Genomic DNA, 20,643 nt, shown 5'->3' with positions numbered 1-20,643 from the left:
ACGAGAGTGAGATCAGAGAGAGAGAGACGAAGAGTCACACACACACATCCTTCACCCCCAGATCATTTACTCACCACGTAGATGTAGGCATGTCCAGGGGAAAAGGTCAGCATGGAGCAGAGGGCAAAGGTCAATGTCCTCAGGCGACCCTCCACACACCACACACACACCATTCTGATACACGGCAGGACTGAGAGAGAGAGAAAGAAAGAGAAAATTGAACTGAATTTACAAAAATCTTTTATTTAGAGTTATTTAGTATTCATTGGGAGCATTTTTGCTAAAACATTAGGAATAAATGAATAAATAAGTAACTAGGGATGCACCGAAATTTCGGCCGCCGAAAATTTTCGGCCGAAAGAGCATTATCGGTTTCGGCCAAAACGTAAGAAAGCGCCGAAAATAAAAGCCGAAATTGTCGCCACGCCTCTCCCATCCTCCCGTCTCGTTCGCGCTGTCATTACGCATCAAACACGGAGTATGTCGGCGGTTTGGAAGCACTTCAAAGTTTCAGATGAGGACAGCAAAGTTGCAATATGTTACAGAAAGAAATTTTATTTAGTTTTGTTATAGTTAAACAGCCTTATTACTGTTATTTATTATCAATAAAAGTTTGATTGCTTAATTCATTTGTAGTTTTTTTAATACAAACAAAAAGAAAATATTTTAAACATGTTTTTTAATGAAGCTATTTTCGGTTTCGGTATCGGTTTTCGACCAAGTGCATCCAAAAATTTTCGTTTTCGGCCCAGAATTTTCATTTCGGTGCATCCCTATAAGTAACTGTAATAAATAATAGTAATAAAAGTCTTTAAAGCAAGGACTAAGTAAAACAGAGCTCGTTTTAAATCAAAGTGCACAGTGCTCCATTAAAACACCAAATTCTCTCGATTAAAAGATCGATTAAAACCCTTGAATTTATTAGTGCGACTGTGACTCCTACTACACTATAATTTACTTTTTGTTCAAGGTAAATACCCATTTTTTTCTGACCCCCCTCTCACTATTCTTGTCTTGTAACCCCTCCTCCTTTCTTATTTAAGTTTCTCACACACACAAACACACACACACACTTACGGGAAGTTGAAGCGCACGCACACAAATAACAACAGGCTGAATTCACAGAAGTGAAATATAAATAATTAATTGATGCAAGTAATGAATGTTAAGCAATTAGTTCCTAGATAAAAATTTTATTTAATTTTGTAATTAAGTTACCTTAATAAATATAATCAATTAATAAATGTATAATTAAATTCATATAATTAAATTACACTAAATATTTATGATGAAATGTTAACAGTAGTCAGAACTAATAAAGACAAAAAGGCACTCGGTTTATTCAAGTCGAGATTAAAGGTTCGGTAGGGACGCAGGACTGTACGGCAGCATTCTTCATTTTTGGAAATGGCTAAAATAAAGTAACTCCATGAACTAGTAAAGTAAATAAGTGACTAAAGTAATCTTCAATCTATATGGATGACAGAGAGGTTTTGTCTGTACGTTGGTCAGAACTCGTTCTTTCAGTGAAATCTTCATGGTTCATACACTGGAGGACCAGAATACAGTCTCAGAGGGATTTCTGTCTGCCTGTCTGTCTGTCTGTCTGTCTGTCTGCCCGTCTGTCTGTCTGTCTGTCTGCCCGTCTGTCTGGCCGCCTGTCTGCCCGCCTGTCTGCTCAACATGATAGTGTACCATGTTCACACAGATTATGCGGAAGACACAAAATGCACAAAGACTATGATGCACAAAGTAAATAGTACGAATCGCCGAATCCTCACCAAACACAAAAAACTCGAGACACAGCATGGCTTACTGAAAATAAATAAATAAAAGAGACATGTACACTATAAAAACTGAGCCTTTAAAGATGTATGAATAGATAAATGTACGCATGTCATACAGCACACAGTCACTGACAATTTCAAAATAATAATTTATATATATAAATATAAATATATAACTATAGCCACCATGAGGCATGGCGGTAAAACCAAAATACCGCTTGAGTATGTGTGTGTGTGTGTGTGTGTGTACTGTTCCTTACCATCAGGCCGTCTCGAGGCAGAGGAGACCTTATACCCACTGGCGGGTTCTCACTCTGCGCTACAATCCATTAAAGTTGGTCTCAAAGTTAAGTTTATAGGACTTTTTTTTACTTCAACTTTATCCGATCCACTTTTTTCACTTCTCCCCTGACTCACTCTCTGATTACTGAACAGCGAGTGTATTTGGCTCTAAGGAACGAGTTTGGCTGTAGAAACAGTTTGAAAATCTTTTATTAACAAAAGAAAGATTAGCAATGTAATGATCATTTAAAAGTTTAGGTTCAAAATATTGACCGTTACAGTCAGTAAGGAACGCCTGGGAATTCCTAGTGATGCTGGTGATATTAAATTTTTGATTGGAAATTCTAACTTTAGTCTAATCGTACGCTCTAGTAATTTGAATCTGATTACGGACGTGACCACAACGCCCAGGAAACTTCACTCTTATGCAACAAGTTATTTTCTGATTCCAGACTGACGAGGAGGATTCTCTGATGAACACGCCCTGAAACCAAAGTTTAGTCACAGGACAGGAGGAACACATCTCACACACACACCCCTCTCTCTCACACACACATTATGTGATAACCAATGAGATTTGGGATTAATGGAGTAAAACCTGTGTCTGTTAGTCATAAACATTATACTCGATATCACATACCAGCCGTCACCTGACACCACATTATCACAATACCCTCAGTGAGGAAATGATATGGATTGCGATTCTGTAACTACTAAGATTTAAAAAAAATATCCTGATTCAATATTATTACTATTATAATGTTTTTTCTAGATTTTGCTACAATAATAAAACTAATTTAGTAAACAATTCCCTCTGACCACACAGGACGCTGCGCTGCCTGCTGATGTGCAAAGAGTTTAGATCTACATTTTTATCACCTCAAACGCAAACATACATAAAGATAAGATTTTTTTTCTTTTTTAAGAATGGCAATGTGTATGAGTACAGGTCGTCCCCAACTTATGAACACTTATATATGACAGAAGTTACAAATTACTGCAGTTACGAACGGACCGTGGTTGTACAAACATTCATAGATGCCAACAAATCATGGAAGCAGTTCATGTGTATTGTACAGGAAACAGACGCTGCAGTGAACTAGATTCCATTATTTTTACAATTACATACCATAATCTCAGTGTGTAAGTGAACGTATAAAATGCCCAGTATATTCTATGAGTGTGTGTGGGGGTGTGGGGTGAGTCGGTCTCACAGGTTTCAGTGAATCAGTCCGGGAGCACGATGATAGAAAATGTCTGTCCTGTAAAGCTGTCCCGAGGCTTAATAATCCTAATTTCAGAAAATCCCCAACAAAACGGACTTCACAGTCCAATACAGTGGAGAACAGCTCGCGAATGGTGTCCGCTCGCGATTTAAAGGTGCAGACAACACTGTTACATTTCGCTGTGAGATTCATTTCCTTAGGCGCAGTTATTGTTTTTTGTGGGGAAAGGAGACACATTTAGTAAGGTGGACTGGTATGTGTTACATTGTATACTCGTGTCAAAGGCGTATAAGACTCACTTTGTCAGACTTAAGAACGAATCCAACTTATGAACATGCTCCGGGAACGAAACTTATTTGTATGTCAGGGACAATCTATTTTAGTTATGATTAGTGCTGCACGATTAATCATATCGCGATGTCAGCCTATGCGATTACATTACAACTAATGTTGCGATCATATTAAATTAACAAATGCGTTCGCGGAAGTAACCAGACATTCATTCTAAGAGCTGCATGGCCATTTCTTATGTCAAAAATATAAAATAACCAGTCAGTCTTGTGTAGTGTGCATGCTGGTGATCGCGTGACTTTCCACAGCGCAGTGTGGAGACGGGAGAAAATGGATACAGAAGAGACCGACGCTGAACTTGTGCCCAGAAAAAAATGCAACCTTTTATGTGGCGATATTTTGGTTTCTGAGCAGAAAAAGGTACTTTGCAAAATTGGCAAAACCAAAGTCGCTACATCACGTGGCAACACAACAAATTTATATCAGCACCTGAAGCAACACAGAGAAAAGTATGATGAATGCATTCCGGTAAAATGGACCAATCCATAGTGGATGGAACAAAACAAAGCACAACCCAGTGTGAGCAGAACAAAACAACACATTATTACAGATGTCTCAGTAAGTGACGTAGCGAGGTTCAACTTGAAATAACTGCAGTGAAATTTTTTTGAGCGTCCAGTGCTTCGGGCATAGACTTCATTTGGTCATCGGTAAGTTAAATTAATTCAATCTTTTCATATTTAAAGCTACTTAACTGTACGTTAGAGAGGACAGCTATTAACAGATCTATTTAAGAATAAAAGGAAATACAGTGTAGAAATCGGTGTCACAAAGAACACTAGAAATGTCTTATTTAAATTATTTTCCTGATTATTAACATGACTCTAAAATTAATATGTCTAAAGGGCACTTTTTTTTTCCTTTATCTTTCCTTCAACATTAGATTAAAAATGGTGAGTGATCTGATAAGAATACCAATAAAGTATATGTTACATCCTCCTTAAATGTCCCTGTTTTGGGACAAAATATAAAAATATATATATTTTTTAAATGGGTATTTGTTTTATTTCTTTGTACTTTTGACTTTTAAGTTTTATTTTAAAGTTTAATGTATTTTAATTCAGTAATTTAAAGATATTACTGTTATTTAATTTTAATTAAATACTTTGTTATTTAATTAGAAAACATTGTTTATTTCTAGATGCTAGATTGCCCTGTATACTATATCTCAGTCCAGATCAAATTTCATCATTATCAGTTAAGTGGGTGCATTTTCCTTGATAACAAGCTGTTCTTCACTTATTTTCTCTTTTTATAAGCTAACAAATCAAAGAAACGCCAATCTACCGAACCTCGGTTAATGAAAGATCTGAGTCAAGTTAAGATTTCAAGTAAACATTATTGTGTAACAGATGTCATTAAACTTTAAACTTAAAAACCTTGACAACATATGATTACTGTAGATAGTCTGATAATTATATTCATTAATTGTGGAATGTGACAGAGTACATTTAGTTCTTATTAGTTGACACTTTTCACTACATCCTTGAACAAACAACAAACAGCTGTACTTTCTACTTCGCCGCATTTCTACATAGTGTCGCGCTATATAACCAGTGGTGCGAAATACGCCACCTGCTGACCATTAAGGATAACTGCATGATCTGCCTTCCCTCTGTGAAATGATTAATCATGTAGCTGGTGTGTGAAATCAGAGGTGGAGACACCAGCAGACAGAGAGGACAACAGCATGATCACAGGAGAGGAGAGTGAAGGAGGAAGTGTGTGTGTGAGAGAGAGAGAGAAAGAAGAAAAAGAGACCCTTTACTATAACTGAAAGGCTACAGTAAGCTAATACAAGCTTTTTATTTGTGAATAGTATTTACAAGTATATGTGATACTAAGTTGTAAATGCGGTACTTTAACTTGTACTTGAGGACTAGGTCACTTCTTTGCTTTACTTTTACACAAGTCCAGGATTGGTGCACTTGGCCTACCTCCGTTAAGCGATGATCGTAAACATGTCATAATTATAAACTCGTCCTCTCTCACACTTGCGTGGCGACGTAAACCCATGACCTTGTGGTTATTAGTGCATACTGCAACCATGGTTACTGATTATTAAAAGTCAAACCTCGACATCTGCCCTTTTTCTACAACCAGACGATCTCAGAACGGCGTCAGGAGCGCCGCAGGAGTCCGAGTGGCATCGCAGGGTGAGGAAATAAAATAATAATCCTCTATTTATCAACATGTCCTGTCTTTGGAAAGATCTGGAAAATAAGACAGTTTTCCGAAAAAAACTGTAGATCTTTTCATAAGATTTTAAACGGTTCTGGAAATACATGTGTGTGAGTCCGGGAGGAGACGTGTGACATTAATTACACACTTAAAGCACTTCCTGTCTCAATCAATTGTAAGAATTACAGCCTTAACCTGCAGCACGGAGACAACGGAGTCACGTCCTCGTGTGAGAATGGACGAGTCTCATGAGCTTGAGAACATTTCATCTTTTTAACCAGGACACACACTCAGACCGCTTCGCTCGCTCCGGATCTCAAAATCTAGACTTCACACTCGCTAATATCCTTATCCTTAGGAAGAGTGTGTTAGAACATCCTCACGTCCTTCAAAAACTGCTCAGGAAAAAGGGAGTGTGTGTGTGTGTGTGTTCCAGAATCTGATATAGCGACAAGGACAAATGAAAACAGCAGAATAAATCCTACCTAGAAATGTGTGTCCAAACACAGGAACCAGGAGACACTAATTTAAGCAAATTCATCGCAGGGTGCACACACACACACACACACACACACACACACACACAACAAGCAATTCAGGAACGCCAGTTCACCAGAGTACCCAGGGGAAACCCACCAAGCACGGGGAGAACATGAAAACTCCACACACACTGACCCGAATTGGGGCTCGAACCCTTGACCCTGGAGGAGCGAGGCGACAGTGCTAACTACTGGTGTGTCTTTATGTGATTACGAGAACATAATTTCTGTACGCAACTCCCAGGAGCAGAGTTAGAAAAAAAGAAATAAAAATCTTAGGAAGGGAAATCAATGTGGTCACAGGAAAAGAAGAGAAATCCGTTACAATGGAAACGTCATACATTACGAAATAATATTATATTATAATATGTAAATATTAAATAATATATAATAAATGCTTTGCTTCTTTATTATGAGCTTCTGGACGTCTGGCACGAGAGCGATGGCACGATTCGGGTCACGCACCTCGGCCGTTCCTGCGCCTGCCCCACTAACCTACTTTACTAATCAGGAATAAAGACTGAAACACTGCTGTTGTTTTGTTCTGGAAACCAAACAGGTTTCTTCCTTTCCATGAGACATGAAAAAAATTTCAGCGATTTGGGACACAGCCGTATGATAAGATTAGGTAATGCACTGTGGGGTTTGTTCTGTGTGTGTGTGTGTGTGTGTGTGTGTGTGTGTGTGTCCAGCATGGTTCAAGCATGTGATGTTTATCTGACCACAGGAACTTCTAAAATGATGAAAGGAAGTTAAAGAGGAAAAGAAAGACAGAACTGGATCTTTGCTGCGTCCTGACGTCCGAGTGTCTGAGACTCCAGACGGATTTACAGACTGTCTCCTGGTACAGACTGTCTCCTGGTACAGACTGTCTCCTGGAACATTAGGGTCAGCAATTAAAAACATTTTATATTTAAAAAAAAAAAAAAAAAGGAAAACAAAAGACACACTCTCATGCATTAGACTGGATCCACACTGGAGTCTGATCTGTCTGAGTTAGAGAGCAGTGAGGACACGTGACAGCTGGGTTATAATCCTGTAAAATCATCATCATCATCATCATCATGATGAAGCTCAGCAGGAGATCAGATAAAAGATCAGGATTAACCTCAACTACATGGAGTGAAAGAACCGTCAGGATGAAACACACACACACACACACACACACACACACATTCAGATGTATAGTGTAGAGCCATGCTAATGTACACCTACAGTGTAAAGTCAGTGTAAACAACACACACACACACACACACACACACAGTTATTATCTGACCACAGATCCTCCTCTTCCTCCACAGCCGCTCGCTTCTGCTACAAAACCGACTTTAACCCGACTTTTACCCGACTTAAACCCGACTTAAACCCGACTTACCCCCTGTATAAACACTACATTTATCGCTCCGTCATACCGTAACGTCGAAACTCGTCCTCTTGTTGTTTCCGTGTGTTTACGCTCCTGCGTCCAGGCCAACCGTCAGGCGCAGCTCAGTTCTCGCGATATCTCACCGCGGCGAAGAACCACCAAATCTCGCGAGATGATGCTTATTTACGCAGCCTGCATAGATCAGCTAATAGTGTCGGATAACATCTCGCGAGATTTACTGGGTGGCCGTAATATCTCTAACATCTCGCGAGATGTCAGGCTGTCCATGGTTATATGTGTACATGTATACTACATGAAACAGGATTCTATAAAATAATTTTTAAAAAAAATAATAATAATAATAATAATAATAATAATACATAAATAAATAAAGATTATAAATTAATTATATAAATAAATTTTATATGTATATTTCATATACATATATAATTTGAATAAATATAAATATGTATAGTAAATTCTATAAATTATCTAAATTAATTTGTATTTATAGTAATAGTGTATATCCTTGAATGCTTCTGCTTTAATCATTTTGCAATGACTGGAACCTTTAGCCAGGAGGTTTGTGTCATCTGATGGTTACATGTGTTTCGACCCTTAAACCATGACACTACTCTTTTTGTCTTCTTTTTTACAGTATAAACAATTTTTAATATTTAATATTAAATCATAAAAAATTACAAGTACAATATGAAACATATGAAAGTACAAGATTCAGGTATAAAAGATTAAATTAAACAAATATCCACAGTTAAATAGTGGTTATACAACATAAAAAATCTAACAAACATATACAGATAAGTAATAACAGCAGACAGAGTAAACCAACAAATACACAGACAAATAAATAAAAGAGGAAAAATAAATAAACAAACTGAGTAAAACACACAAAATCCCAGTGTTCCATCGATTAAATCAGAATGTCGAGACCATAGCAGAGCAGACTTATGATTTTCAATTAGATCTAAAGAGTTCAAAAGGTTTTGTATTTCACAGAGTAAAGGAGAGAGTTTAGAAGGTGATTCAGAAAATTAACATTTATGTAGAATTGTAGATTTTAGCCATTAAAATATAAAAGTTGACAATGTATTATTTAAATGATTTGTTACTGTGACAGAAAAAGTAAATTTTGCCCTTTATTGTGAAATTGTAAAATTCCTGATTCAAATTAAAAATATAATTTCCAAGTTGCTGCCAAAACGTTTGTACCACTCCACAAGTAAAAAAAAAGATTCTTTCTGATGCTTGCAGTACACAGGTCCATAATTTCCCCATCTTTTGCAATTATTGAATTAACAGAGTGTAATATTTTAAAGTGGACATTTTTAACCTTTTTAGAAATAGTATATTTGTATGGAATTAGCCATATTTTTTCCAATTTGTGTTATGAATTATTGAAGCCCATAAAATTTACTTTTTAGAACATTCTTGTTTAAATTATGAATGCATTGACACATGTTTATTATTACATTTTCTATCAGTGATGAGAAGACCGCCAATGCTTATTTCATCATACGTAGTTAATATTGTACCCAAGCTAAGATGAGATTTATAAAGTTTACATTTACATTTAGGCATTTGGCAGACGCTCTTATCCAAAGCGACTTACAAAAAGTGCTTTCAAGTTTACATCATTGGATAGATACTTACACTGGGTTAACTAGGTTAATAACTAAGTGCCATTAGTCAAACACAACTGGGAAGAGTTTCTTTTAATTTTTTTTTTTTTTTTTGGGTGGTACAAGTACTGGAGAAACAGATGCGTCTTGAGTCGTCATTTAAACATAGTCAAAGGCTCTGCTGTATGGACATCTAGAGGAAGTTCATTCCATCACCTAGGTGCCAGAACAGAAAAGAGCCTGGATGAATGCCGCCCTCGATCCCTGAGAGATGGTGGGATGAGGCGAGCAGTGCTGGAGGATCAGAGGGAACGTGGTGCAGTGCGTGGTGTAATTAGCGCAGAGAGGTAAGTGGGTGCTCACCCATTTTTAGCTTTGTAGACAAGCATCAGCATTTTGAATGTGATGCGGGCAGCTACAGGAAGCCAGTGCAGTGAGCAGAGGAGTGGGGTGGTGTGGGAGAACTTGGGAAGGTTAAAAACGAGACATGCTGCTGCATTCTGGATCAGTTGCAGAGGACGAATCCAGGCCTGCCAGGAGTTAGTTGCAGTAGTCCAGTCTTGAAATAACAAGGGACTAAACAAGCACCTAAATAGCCTGTAAAGAAAGAAATGGGCGAATTCTTCTGATATTGTAAAGAAGAAATCTACAAGAGTGAGTAAGGTGAGCGATGTGTGGGGAAAAGGACAGATGATTGTCCACAGTTACCCCAAGATTGCAGGCTGTGGCTGAAGGAGTGATTTGGTTGTTGTCCAGGGATATCACAAGGTCTTGACATGGGGATGAGTCACAAGGGATAAACAACAGTTCTGTTTTACTGGGATTGAGCTTCAGCTGATGAGCAGCCATCCAGGATGAGATGTCTGCCAGACATGCTGAGATCTGGGTGAAAACCTGAGTGTCAGAGGGAGGAAAGGAGAGAACAAGTTGGGTGTCACCTGCATAACAATAGTATGAAAATCAAGGAGGATGAGAACAGCTGACAGTTTAGCAGATCTGGCAGCATGGCGCTTCTCAGTGACTGACAGAACGCAGTGTCTGTGGAATGTGCCATTTTGAACCCAGATTGGTTGGGATCATTAAGGTTGTTCTGTGAGAGATAAAGAGACATTTTGTTATAAATAGTCCTTTCAAAAATTTTGGAAATAAAAGAGAGCAGTGATACCGGGCGATAGTTGTTAAATTCTGCTGGATCCAGGCAGGGTTTCTTGAGGATGGGAATAACCCTTGCCTTCTTAAAAGCAGCAGGAACATGACCAGATAATATGGAATGGTTGATGATGGTTGTGGTAAAGGGAAGGAGGTCTTATGAGATGGCCTGGAGCATTGTGGAAGGGATTGGGTCTAATGAACGGGTGGTGGGGTTAGATGACGAGATGATCTGCTGAATCTCATCAGATGACAGGTTGGAGAATTCTGCTAAGGGAGGGAAGGGAAGGTCCTGAGGTTCTGCTGTAGGAGTTTGGTTGGGAGCGAAGGACTGGCGAATTTTTAGTGCCACTGAATTCATCCTAAAGGATACAACATCCAGCAGAATGATTGGACCCCTGACTAAAATAAATAATATTTCCCCACTTTGATCTCCAGAACCTTAAATCACTTTCAATGGAACGAGTCTCTTGCAATAATATAAAATCTGAATCAGTTTGTTTACACTGTAAAAAGATTGCCTCGAACATTTAAAGACGTAATGCTTAAGGAACTAAATAATTGAGTAAAAAATTAACCGATATCTACAGTATACAAACACCAAAATGGGTTAAACTATATATTAAGTGGGGTAGTAACTACTTAAATGAGGTAGTAACTAAATGTCCAGCAAAACAAACACTCGATAATACCGTATATTGATCAACCTATAAAAAAAAGAGAAACATAATCCACTACAACATAATAAGAATAATTTTTATTTAATGCCCTCACTGTCAATTTTTTCCTGTTTATGATGATGGAGGTACCGTACCATGACGCCTTCTTACCTAGCAGCTTTGTCCTCTGGAGACAGAGCTTCAGTATGGCGCAGATTATTGTCATTAAAGTACTTGGAATATCTCTTCCTTTAAACCAAATCTCTGTATCAGCGCATGGAAAAGTTCACTATGGCTAAGCGAGCTGATCCATCCTTCCTGCGGGGGCCCAGGCGATGTGCGATGTCAACATCTTTCAGTTTGTCCTGATATTTGGGGGCCACTTTCCCCCAAATCTGCGCAAGGACACCTCTGCGCAAGAACGTCTAAATGCATTTTTGGTTCGACATCGTACCACGTATGAGCTTTACGACTTGTCGTAGCAGAAGGCTTTCGACCAGTGATAGCATCCTCACCGGAGACATTCATAATAGGCAGTAAATGGTCAACAAAACTTCTCAAACTATATTGTAACGAGAGGTGAAACAAGTTGCTGGGATTCACGTTTCAGTTACTCAAAAAAGACCTGACAGCGTAAAAAAACACTCCCCTACATCGCTGCCATCTTGGCTCCCCTCGCCAGCCACTATTCACTTCCTCCTGGCTGCCAGCTCAACTCTTCCATCCTGCTCCAGATCCAACAGGAGGCTCTCTCTTCTGCCTCCCCCAGTCTTCGTACTGCCTTCTTTGCCCCAGTCCCCCTCAAACCAATGTCTGTAGTCAGGTTCCAGGCTGACAGGGCTGGGAAGCCCGTTCATCCCACCTCGACTGGGTAACGGCCATGACTGCCAGCCTTTGTCCCTGTAGTTCCACACTAGATCTTTATAGCTTTCAGACCTTCTTTCAAATGCCTCCTCTCACCCCCCTTCCCAACCACTGCAAGTCCCACTAGGATGATCTTTTTTTCCTGCCATGGAGAAAAAGAAATGGAGCCTCTTCTTCAAGTCTTCTGTAAGCTCCCATGCTTGGACAGACTGCAGAAGACTTACCTTGGTTTTATTGGGCCCTGATGGCCTTGTCCCCTCCTTGACGAATGTTGTACCTGGTGGCAGCTTGCTCTTATGTTGATATATCCTTGTCCTCTCTTGCTCTAGGATGTCAGCTGGCACAGTCAGTACTTTGTCATCGCATCTGTATCTGCCCTGGGCAAATGCGGGCATACATTTTATATCTTATCAAGTGTGCCTCATTCCCTTTTGCCCGCAGAGCTTGCGTGTGGGGTTGTCCCTCATCCACCATCTGTGTAGGTTCACAGGGGTTGGAATGGTGTCAGAGACACCCCTAAGGAAAAGGAGATTTGGTTTGGTTCGAGACTTCAAAGGTCAGTCCATGTCACCTTTCTCTTGGGGAGATCCCACCAGGTCCTGGTTGTGGAGCTAGGATGCCAGGGGCCTGGACAGGGTGGGTTCTCTCTCTACTGTATATATACATTATTCCCCCCCACATTTAAGATATATATACATATATATTTTAAAGGTGGAGGAGTAATTAGTTTAGTGTGAATTCAATTAAAAACCTGTGACATGCAAGTGAAAATCATCCAGTAGGTGGCAGTGTGCAAGTTTAATTTTTAATTTACTTTGCCGCACTCATGACCTGCCCTACATAATAGCAGCTAGACTATTGGCACTCCTCTTCAAACCTGCTGACATAAACAGAAAGCAAATATTGTTTAGTTTGTTTAAAGTACAGCTGTGACACAGACATGCGGTGTTTCACCACTGCTGACCAGTGCGTTTGGATGGGTCTGGTGTCTGGCTCAGATCCTACTTGACCGATCGTTATCAGTATGTAGAATTAAATGGTGATTATTCTGCATGTTCTCTAGTGGAGTTTGGTGTTCCACAGGGTTCCACAGGGCAACATAATCCGTAAGCATGGTATTAATTTTCATTGTTATGCTGACGACACACAGTTATATGTCTCAGCAAAACCAGATGAGAAAAACCAGCTTACTAAAGTTGAGCAATGTGTGCAGGACATAAGAGATGCTAATTAACTTCCTACTGCTTAATCCTGATAAGACAGAAGTTCTAGTCATAGGACTGCATACAGCTAGAAGTAAGATTGTAGATCACTCTGTAACTTTAGATGGCCTTTCTGTTCCATCAAGTGCAACAGTGAAAGACCTCGGTGTGATTATAGATTCCAGCCTTTCATTTAAAGCTCATGTAGATAATATTACCAGGATAGCATTCTTTCACCTCAGAAATATTGCCAGGATAAGAAATATATTGTCGCTAAACGATGCAGAAAAACTAGTTCATGCTTTTATCACCTCTAGGTTGGACTATTGTAATGCCTTACTGTCTGGTTGTTCAACTAGATGCATAAATAAGCTTCAGCTAGTCCAGAATGCAGCAGTGAGAGTCCTCACTAGAACCAGAAAATACGAGCACATCACACCTACCTTATCTTCACTTCATTGGCTCCCTGTGAAATTTGGCATTGATCTTAAGATACTACACTTGACATATAAACCCTAGGGACAGGGGTAGCTCAGTGGTTAAGGCATTGGACTACGGTTCAGAAGATCCCAGGTTCAAACCCCACAACCACCAAGTTGCCACTGTTGGGCCCTTGAGCAAAGCCCTTAACCCTCAACTGCTCAGATGTATAATGAGATAAAAATGTAAGTCGCTCTGGATAAGAGCGTCTGCCAAATGCCTAAATGTAAATGAAATGTAAATATAAAGCATCATAAGACACTAGCAGTTTACGCAGATACTGTGGCGCGAGACCATTTAGCGCCACAGTATCTGCGTAAACTGCTAGCGTCTTACGATCAGCCACACCTACTTCGATCAAAGGATGCAGGCTGCTTATCAGTACCGCGTATTAGGAAAACTACAGCTGGGGGTGGAGCTTTTTCTTACATGACTCTTATTATGGAATAGTCTTCCAAATAGTGTTCGGGACTCAAGTTTCAGCGTTTAAGTCCAGGTAAAAACCTATTTATTTAATCAAGCATTTTTATAAATAGATTAGCCTTAGGTAAAGGAGCAGATCTGGGGAACTCATGAACATAGAGTATTAGGTAAACTGGTATGTTTAGATGCTGTCTTAAATTTACATTTAGGCATTTGGACGACGCTCTTATCCAGAGCGACTTACAAAAAGTGCTTTAAAGTTTACATCATTGGATACATACTTACACAGGGTTACCTAGGTTAATAACTAAGTGCCATTAGTCCAACACAACCGGGAAGAGGGTTTTTTTTTGGGGGGGGGGGGGGCTTAGTTCAAGTACTGGAGAACTTGGATTTTGGAGTCTTCCCCACTCTCATTGATCACTCGGTGAGGTGATTGTTTGCTTTACACCAGTTCCCCCTCATGGGTTTCATTTACACTTAGGCATTTGGCAGACGCTATTATCCAGAGCAACTTACATTTTTATCTCATTACACATCTGAGCAGTTGAGGGTTAAGGGCCGCGCTCAAGGGCCCGACAGTGGCAGCTTGGTGGTTGTGGGGTTTGAACCTGGGATCTTCTGAACCGTAGTCCAATGCCTTAACCACTGAGCTACCCCTGGTCCTTCTGGCTCCTCCCCTTTAGTTATGATGTCATAGTTAGTCCTATCGGAGTCTCGCTTGCACTCTACACTAAATATACATTCACTTTATACATTATGTAACAGCGACCAGACCTAACTGTTATCTCTCCTCTTCTGCTCTCGCCTCTCCTGTTCTCTCTTTCCCCCTCTCTGTCGAGCTACACATGTCGTTCCTGAGCTGCCAGTGATCCAAACTCCCTCTGCCCTCCAGACCTGTCTGACCCCTCCTGATGCCCCTCTTGGTTTGAGATCTCGTCACATGGATGCCCCGTGTGTCTTTTTGGAATGCGTCTGGTGTCTGGGGATGGTGTTACTCTACCATGAAGACAGTTACATTAGGCATTTGGCAGACGCTCTTGTCCAGAGCGACTTACAAAAAGTTCTGGCCTCGACTGGTGTTGACAGCTGGAAGAAACCTTGTGAGAAGCCAGACTCAACAGGGAATTCATCCTCTTCTGGGTGATAACGGATAGCAGGGATTGATCTGCAATCATACTGTGTGTTAGGAGGCTGGAAGTTCAGTATAACAGGAGATGTGGAGAAGTTCATATGGAGTCCAGTTCATTATTACAGGCTCAGGTAGACTGTAGGAAACTCCAGTCCTGAACTATAGAGCGACTGCAGTCACGAGTCCTTAGAGAACAGCTGTCTGTATCAGCCGAGGACAGGACCGTCTTCATGGTATAGTGGAACCGTCCCCAGACACCACAAGCATCCCAGACAGACCACACGGGACGTCCATGTGACGAGATCTCCAACCGCGGTACCCAGAGGAAACCAAGCTCCGGAAGAACATGCAAACTCCACGCACACAAACCCGGGGCGGGATTTGAACCCTCGAACCTGGAGGTGCAAAGTGACAGTGCTGACCACTACCACCACCGTGCCACCTAGAAGCAAGTATTATTTAATGTATTCTGAGTACAGCAGTGACACATCATCATCATCATCATATCCTGAAATCTTCAAACAAACCGAACACACAATGTTTTATCACTGAATTGTTTATTTAAACCTTGAATTAGGACTGGAGTCGGTTATAAGAACAGTGCAGTACAGAGTATGTAAAATGTGGACAGTTACAGGATTCATGACTCGTTTCAGCCTCAGATTTATTTCACATCAACGTAAAGGAAAGTTTTAAAATGCTATAAATAGGAGCGAACAAAACAAAAAAGAGAGAGAGTTTCATTCTACTACACCACACATGCAGCAGTGATTAAAATCTTTATTTCTAGCACAGGAACTACAGTAAGGGATATAAACTGATGTGTTTGTGTTTTGCAGAGTGACAGTTGTTTCACACACACTCAATATACAGCACAAAAACAAAGTGTTTTCTTGTTGTGCCTTTTAGAAGAATGTGTCTGGAGGGCCAGGTGGGCGTGTCTTAATCGGTATATGAACAAAGACAAACCCTTCATCATCATCATCATCATCATCTCTGGCCACAGAATTAGACACACCCACATTTCCATATATGGCGGACCTGTGGTGACACGCTCACACCTGAGTGATTCATATTTCATATCCATGACTTCCTAAACATAATTATTCTGAGCGACCACACCCACATATGGAGAAGAAGAGTTTTTCTGTGATCAGCACTCAGTCCTTATGGCCAAACGCTGTCTTTACACATCAGTTTATTAAATTAAACACACTAAAAAAACTAAAAACAAAATTTGTCTGCTTAGTGCATTAAAAATCACAACACACTATGGGGGGGGGGGGGGGGGGGGGGGGCGGGTAGAAGCAGCGGACAAAGTCAGAGTGATGGCTAAACACACACACGCGCACACACACACACACACACACGGCCGCGCGCACACGCGGCCGCGCGCGCACACACGCGCACGCACACACGCGCACACACACACGCGCACACACACACGCGCACACGCGCACACACACACGCACACGCGCACACACACACGCACACGCGCACACACACACACACACACACTCCTCAGAGGCTGCCGGCCCCCGTGTCCTCTTCTCCTCCTCTCTTGAGGCGTTTTTTAGCCCGGATGTCGTTCATGGCCTCCTCGATGGAGCGCGTGTCTCTCTTATTGGCCACGGGGACTATGGGAGCGAGAGAGAACCAATCAAACATCAGCAAACAGAGGAAGAGACAGGAAGAGAGAGTGATCTGAGTGTGCATGTAGGGAGAGTGACCATAAGTGTGAGTTGATCCTGGAAATGTACAGATCGCTCCACATGCTTCTGCTAGCGTGTAAACCTGTTTAACCAGCAGAGGGCGAAGTGTAACGTTACTGCGCTGTGGGGTGGTAACGGTTTAAGCCTTTCCCTTGAACAAATGAAATTTTGAACACTCTCACACACTCACTTTGTGCTCATCAGGGTTGCCAGATCATAAAATCCCTCTTTGCAATGCTGAAACCCCACCCACTTCGCCTCATATTGCACTTTCACAACTGAGTTTTAAATGTTTTAACATTTTATTTAATCATTACGTTTCCTGAATATCTTGAGAGTTCCCTACATACAGTTGTTCTTTTAGTTTTAAAAGTAAAAATTAGGAAAACGTTTTCCCTTGATGGTGTCCAAGCGCTAGTGAGACACTGGGATAAGTGCGTGTGTGCGTGTGTGAGACTCACCACAGCCGTACGCCCGGTTAGCCTCCAGCGTGTGCGCGGCGTCTTTAGCGGCGGCGGTGCCGATCAGATGGCTGTACTTGTCTCTGTAGTTGGAGCTGGGAGACATCGGCCTCTTCTGACTCTGACTCGCCGCCTCCTCCTCCAACGCCGCCTGCTCCTGAGGGAGGGAGGGAGTGGGCGGGGCAATAGGATATGATCCAATCAGACTGACAGTAATCTATCAGATGTGGAACTTTGAAATATTCACCTGCATCTAATCAGCCAGAGGGAGGTCACATGACCCACCTCTGAGCGCTGCCGTTATACCCTGTAACTCCATACACACCGCACACACTTTAATGTTTAACCTTATTTAATCTGTTAATAATAACTCCGCCCCCACTCTCACTGAAACACAAAGCCATGGTACGAGTGTGTGCAGGTTGAGTGTGTGTTATGAGAGTGATAAATGTATGTGTCTGGAGTGTTGGGTGTGTTATGAATGTTTTATAAGTGCGTTATCCTTTATCCTGCACTTTCTGCTAATTGCACATCTGGTTAGACATAAACTGCATTTCGGTGCCTTGTACATGTGTAATGACAATAAAGTTGAATCTAATCTATCTAATCTAATCTATGAGTGTACACACACACACACACACACACCTTCAGTTTGCGTCTCTCCTCTGCTTTAGCCCGATCCCATTCCTCTCCTCTACGATACGCCTCCAGCTCCTCATCTGATGGGGCGAACTCCTGCACACGTGCACACACACACAGTCATGATCAAACCTAATAGGTGTGTGTGTGTATGAGATATTTAAATGAGCAGTCAGGACACACTGCAGACCTTTTTGAAGAGCATGACGTATCTGCTCTCTTCATCGTCCCCGAAGGAGAAGGAGGTCAGGCCGGCCACCTCGGCCACGTCGTGCCTAAGACACAACACACACACACACACACACACACAGGGAGCAACATGACTCTAAGTATTGGCACCTGTAAGATAACTTTAAAACAAAGGCACGCAGACGTGCTGGACTCACAGGATGCTCCTCTCGATCTTCCCCATGGGCTCGTACTTCTTCTTCTGCAGGCTGCTGTCCTGAATGAAATCAGACACGTCCTTCTCCATCTGATCCCAACATCAGCAACAAGACAGGTCAGTCAGATCACACACACACACACACACACACACACTTTCTCTCGTACCTTCTTCCTGAACTCGGCTTTCTTCCTCTTCTCATCCTCCTGCATCTTCTTCATGCGAGCAGCCTGCTCTGTGGCGCCCCCGCAGGACCGTACAGGGAATGCAACACAGAACTTAACCAGTCAGACATATTTACTGGTCATATAGTTACTGCACAGTGAAATTCTTTATTCTTTGCAAGCCTGCATTAGTTAGTATGTTAGGCTGATCAGAGTGTTATACGGCGCCCCCTGGAGGACACAGGGTGAAGGGCCTCGCTCAAGGGCCCAACAGGGGTGACCTGGCAGAGCTGGGACTCGAACCCTCGACCTTCTGATCAGTAACTCAGAGCCTTAACACACTGAGACACCACTAGAACACAGACATTTTGAAAATGTTCTTATTTTTTTTGTACATCATTATTTGTGGTCCAGCCCACAGTTCACCCTAAACATCACAAACTTCAAAGATGTTTTTTTTGTCTCTTGTAAATAAAACTTGAATATCAATTCAAAGGAAAAAAATATCAACAAACCAATGTTTTATTAAAAATCACCAGCAGCCGCTTTTCTTATTTTTGTTAAAGACTCCTAAGGAGGCGGATTTGTGATTTGGGACACAGCCCGTCCAGTTGCTATTGAAACACTACGGAATAATCAGAAGCAGCCAATCATAATCAAGGGCAGCCGTGACGTCACCAGACGCGGCCCCATTTCCTCGCCTGTGATTGGAGGATTTCTCCTGTGTGTGCTGAGCGCTACAGAGGCGCAGCGGCGGCGCGGCTTCGGTCACAAAAATGTAGGAAAAACACCAAATACTCCATGTGACGTCATCCCCTATTCTGTGGTGTTTCCCGAGTGTGTGTGTGTAGACGGTATTAAAGTGTTTAACGGTTCGTACCTCGAGCCTTACGGCGACTTTCCTGGTCGCCGACCGTTGGAGGTTTTTCCATCGAGCTCAGGATTGAACCCAGGAGGTCCGCCATCTTGGCCCGAATGAGTCTAACCGGAAACCGGAAGTCTTATGAGGAGCGGCGGCGTTAGTGCGGTGTTCAACCGCCAGAGGGCGCGCTTTAACACTCTAACTCTCTCTATATCACTCTCTCTCTCTATATCACTCTCTCTAAATCACTCTAACTCTCTCTATATATAAATATTGATGCTATAAATCCATCTTTATTATACTCAAATTAAAAAGGGATTCGAATAAACTTTTATATTTAAATAGATTTGTATATTCAAATAGAACTGCAGGGTTCAACCACTAGAGGGCGCTCTCTATAGGTACATTAATGCAATAAATCCATTTTAATATATATTTACACAGATAAGACGGCTCTTTTAGCCATATATTACTAATAATAATACTATAATAATAATAATTTATAAACAATATATACAAGATATATGTGTGTGTATGTGAAGCAACGTGCCGTCATCGAGTTCTTGACCAAGGAAGGGTCCAGGCTGTCGGACGTCCCCGAAGGCTGCAGGACGTCAACGGAGACGACACTATGGACAAGAAGAGCAACGTCCACAGATAGATAAAGACAAGCCGCGCAGCGGGAAGCACGAATCGCCAGCGGGTGGACGAGATGATCCGCGCTGACGGATGGACTGCGGGTCACAACACCGTACAGGAGATGGTGGGAGACACGGGGTATCGGGACGAGTCCGGACCGCTCAGACGTCCGGCGGGTCAGTCGGGTAAGGGAGAGGGGCGAGGGGGGTAGCGGCCGCGCACACCCGAGTGTGTTCGAGGAGACCCGGGTCGAGCGATGGGGACGATGTCGAGACGTACTGTTTATACGTATGTACCACCCGCATCAGTAATTAACAATCTTATGCCCACTATCGCATGGTGTGTGTGTGTGTGTGTGTGTGCAGTCAGCTCGCTGCCGCTCCAGTGTTTTGGCGGAAGAGGTGACAGAAGAGGTGATGGCGACGCCCTTTATGTCCCGTATTATACTTTATATACGTATAGAAAATACAATGCTTTGAATGTGTTTTTTTGTCTCACAT

At 41.7% G+C, this 20,643-nt stretch overlaps 2 protein-coding genes across 4 annotated transcripts in view; both read right to left on the bottom strand.

Annotated features, from left to right (window-relative positions):
• LOC128517161 (beta-enolase) overlaps positions 1-20,643 on the bottom strand; it is a 95,157-nt gene that overhangs the window by 17,311 nt on the left and 57,203 nt on the right. Inside the window, exons 1-2 of one of the 3 annotated variants that reach the window (XM_053490961.1) lie at positions 7,779-7,871; positions 75-190 (exon numbers count right to left, since the gene is read on the bottom strand). The exons of 1 other annotated variant lie outside the window; for it this stretch is intronic. In XM_053490961.1, the coding sequence (XP_053346936.1) occupies positions 75-173 (99 nt within the window). In that variant the 5' untranslated portion in view covers positions 174-190; positions 7,779-7,871. Of the gene's footprint in view, positions 1-74; positions 191-7,741; positions 7,759-7,778; positions 7,872-20,643 lie in introns of those variants that run through there. One more of the 3 variants, XM_053490962.1, reaches the window with a different exon arrangement.
• spag7 (sperm associated antigen 7) lies at positions 16,750-19,641 on the bottom strand. The gene is made up of 7 exons (XM_053490967.1): positions 19,523-19,641; positions 18,646-18,713; positions 18,480-18,568; positions 18,284-18,368; positions 18,100-18,189; positions 17,455-17,611; positions 16,750-16,918 (listed from the first exon to the last, which is right to left on the bottom strand). The coding sequence occupies exons 1-7, from the start codon at positions 19,605-19,607 to the stop codon at positions 16,803-16,805; spliced, it is 690 nt and encodes a 229-aa protein (XP_053346942.1). The 5' UTR covers positions 19,608-19,641; the 3' UTR covers positions 16,750-16,802.

Source organism: Clarias gariepinus, unplaced genomic scaffold, assembly GCF_024256425.1.
Source record: "Clarias gariepinus isolate MV-2021 ecotype Netherlands unplaced genomic scaffold, CGAR_prim_01v2 scaffold_37, whole genome shotgun sequence".
NCBI lineage: Eukaryota > Metazoa > Chordata > Actinopteri > Siluriformes > Clariidae > Clarias > Clarias gariepinus.
The sequence above is the reverse complement of the archived record's forward strand: the minus strand, read 5'-3'. Positions and strand labels throughout refer to the sequence as shown.

Coding starts and splice junctions, on each gene's coding strand:
- spag7 (XM_053490967.1), bottom strand. CDS start 19,607: ATGGCGGACCTCCTGGGTTCAATCCTGAGCTCGATGGAAAAACCTCCA. Junction 18,714..19,522: donor AAGTCGCCGTAAGGCTCGAG/GTACGAACCGTT, acceptor GGGGCGCCACAG/AGCAGGCTGCTCGCATGAAG. Junction 18,569..18,645: donor AAGCCGAGTTCAGGAAGAAG/GTACGAGAGAAA, acceptor TGTTGGGATCAG/ATGGAGAAGGACGTGTCTGA.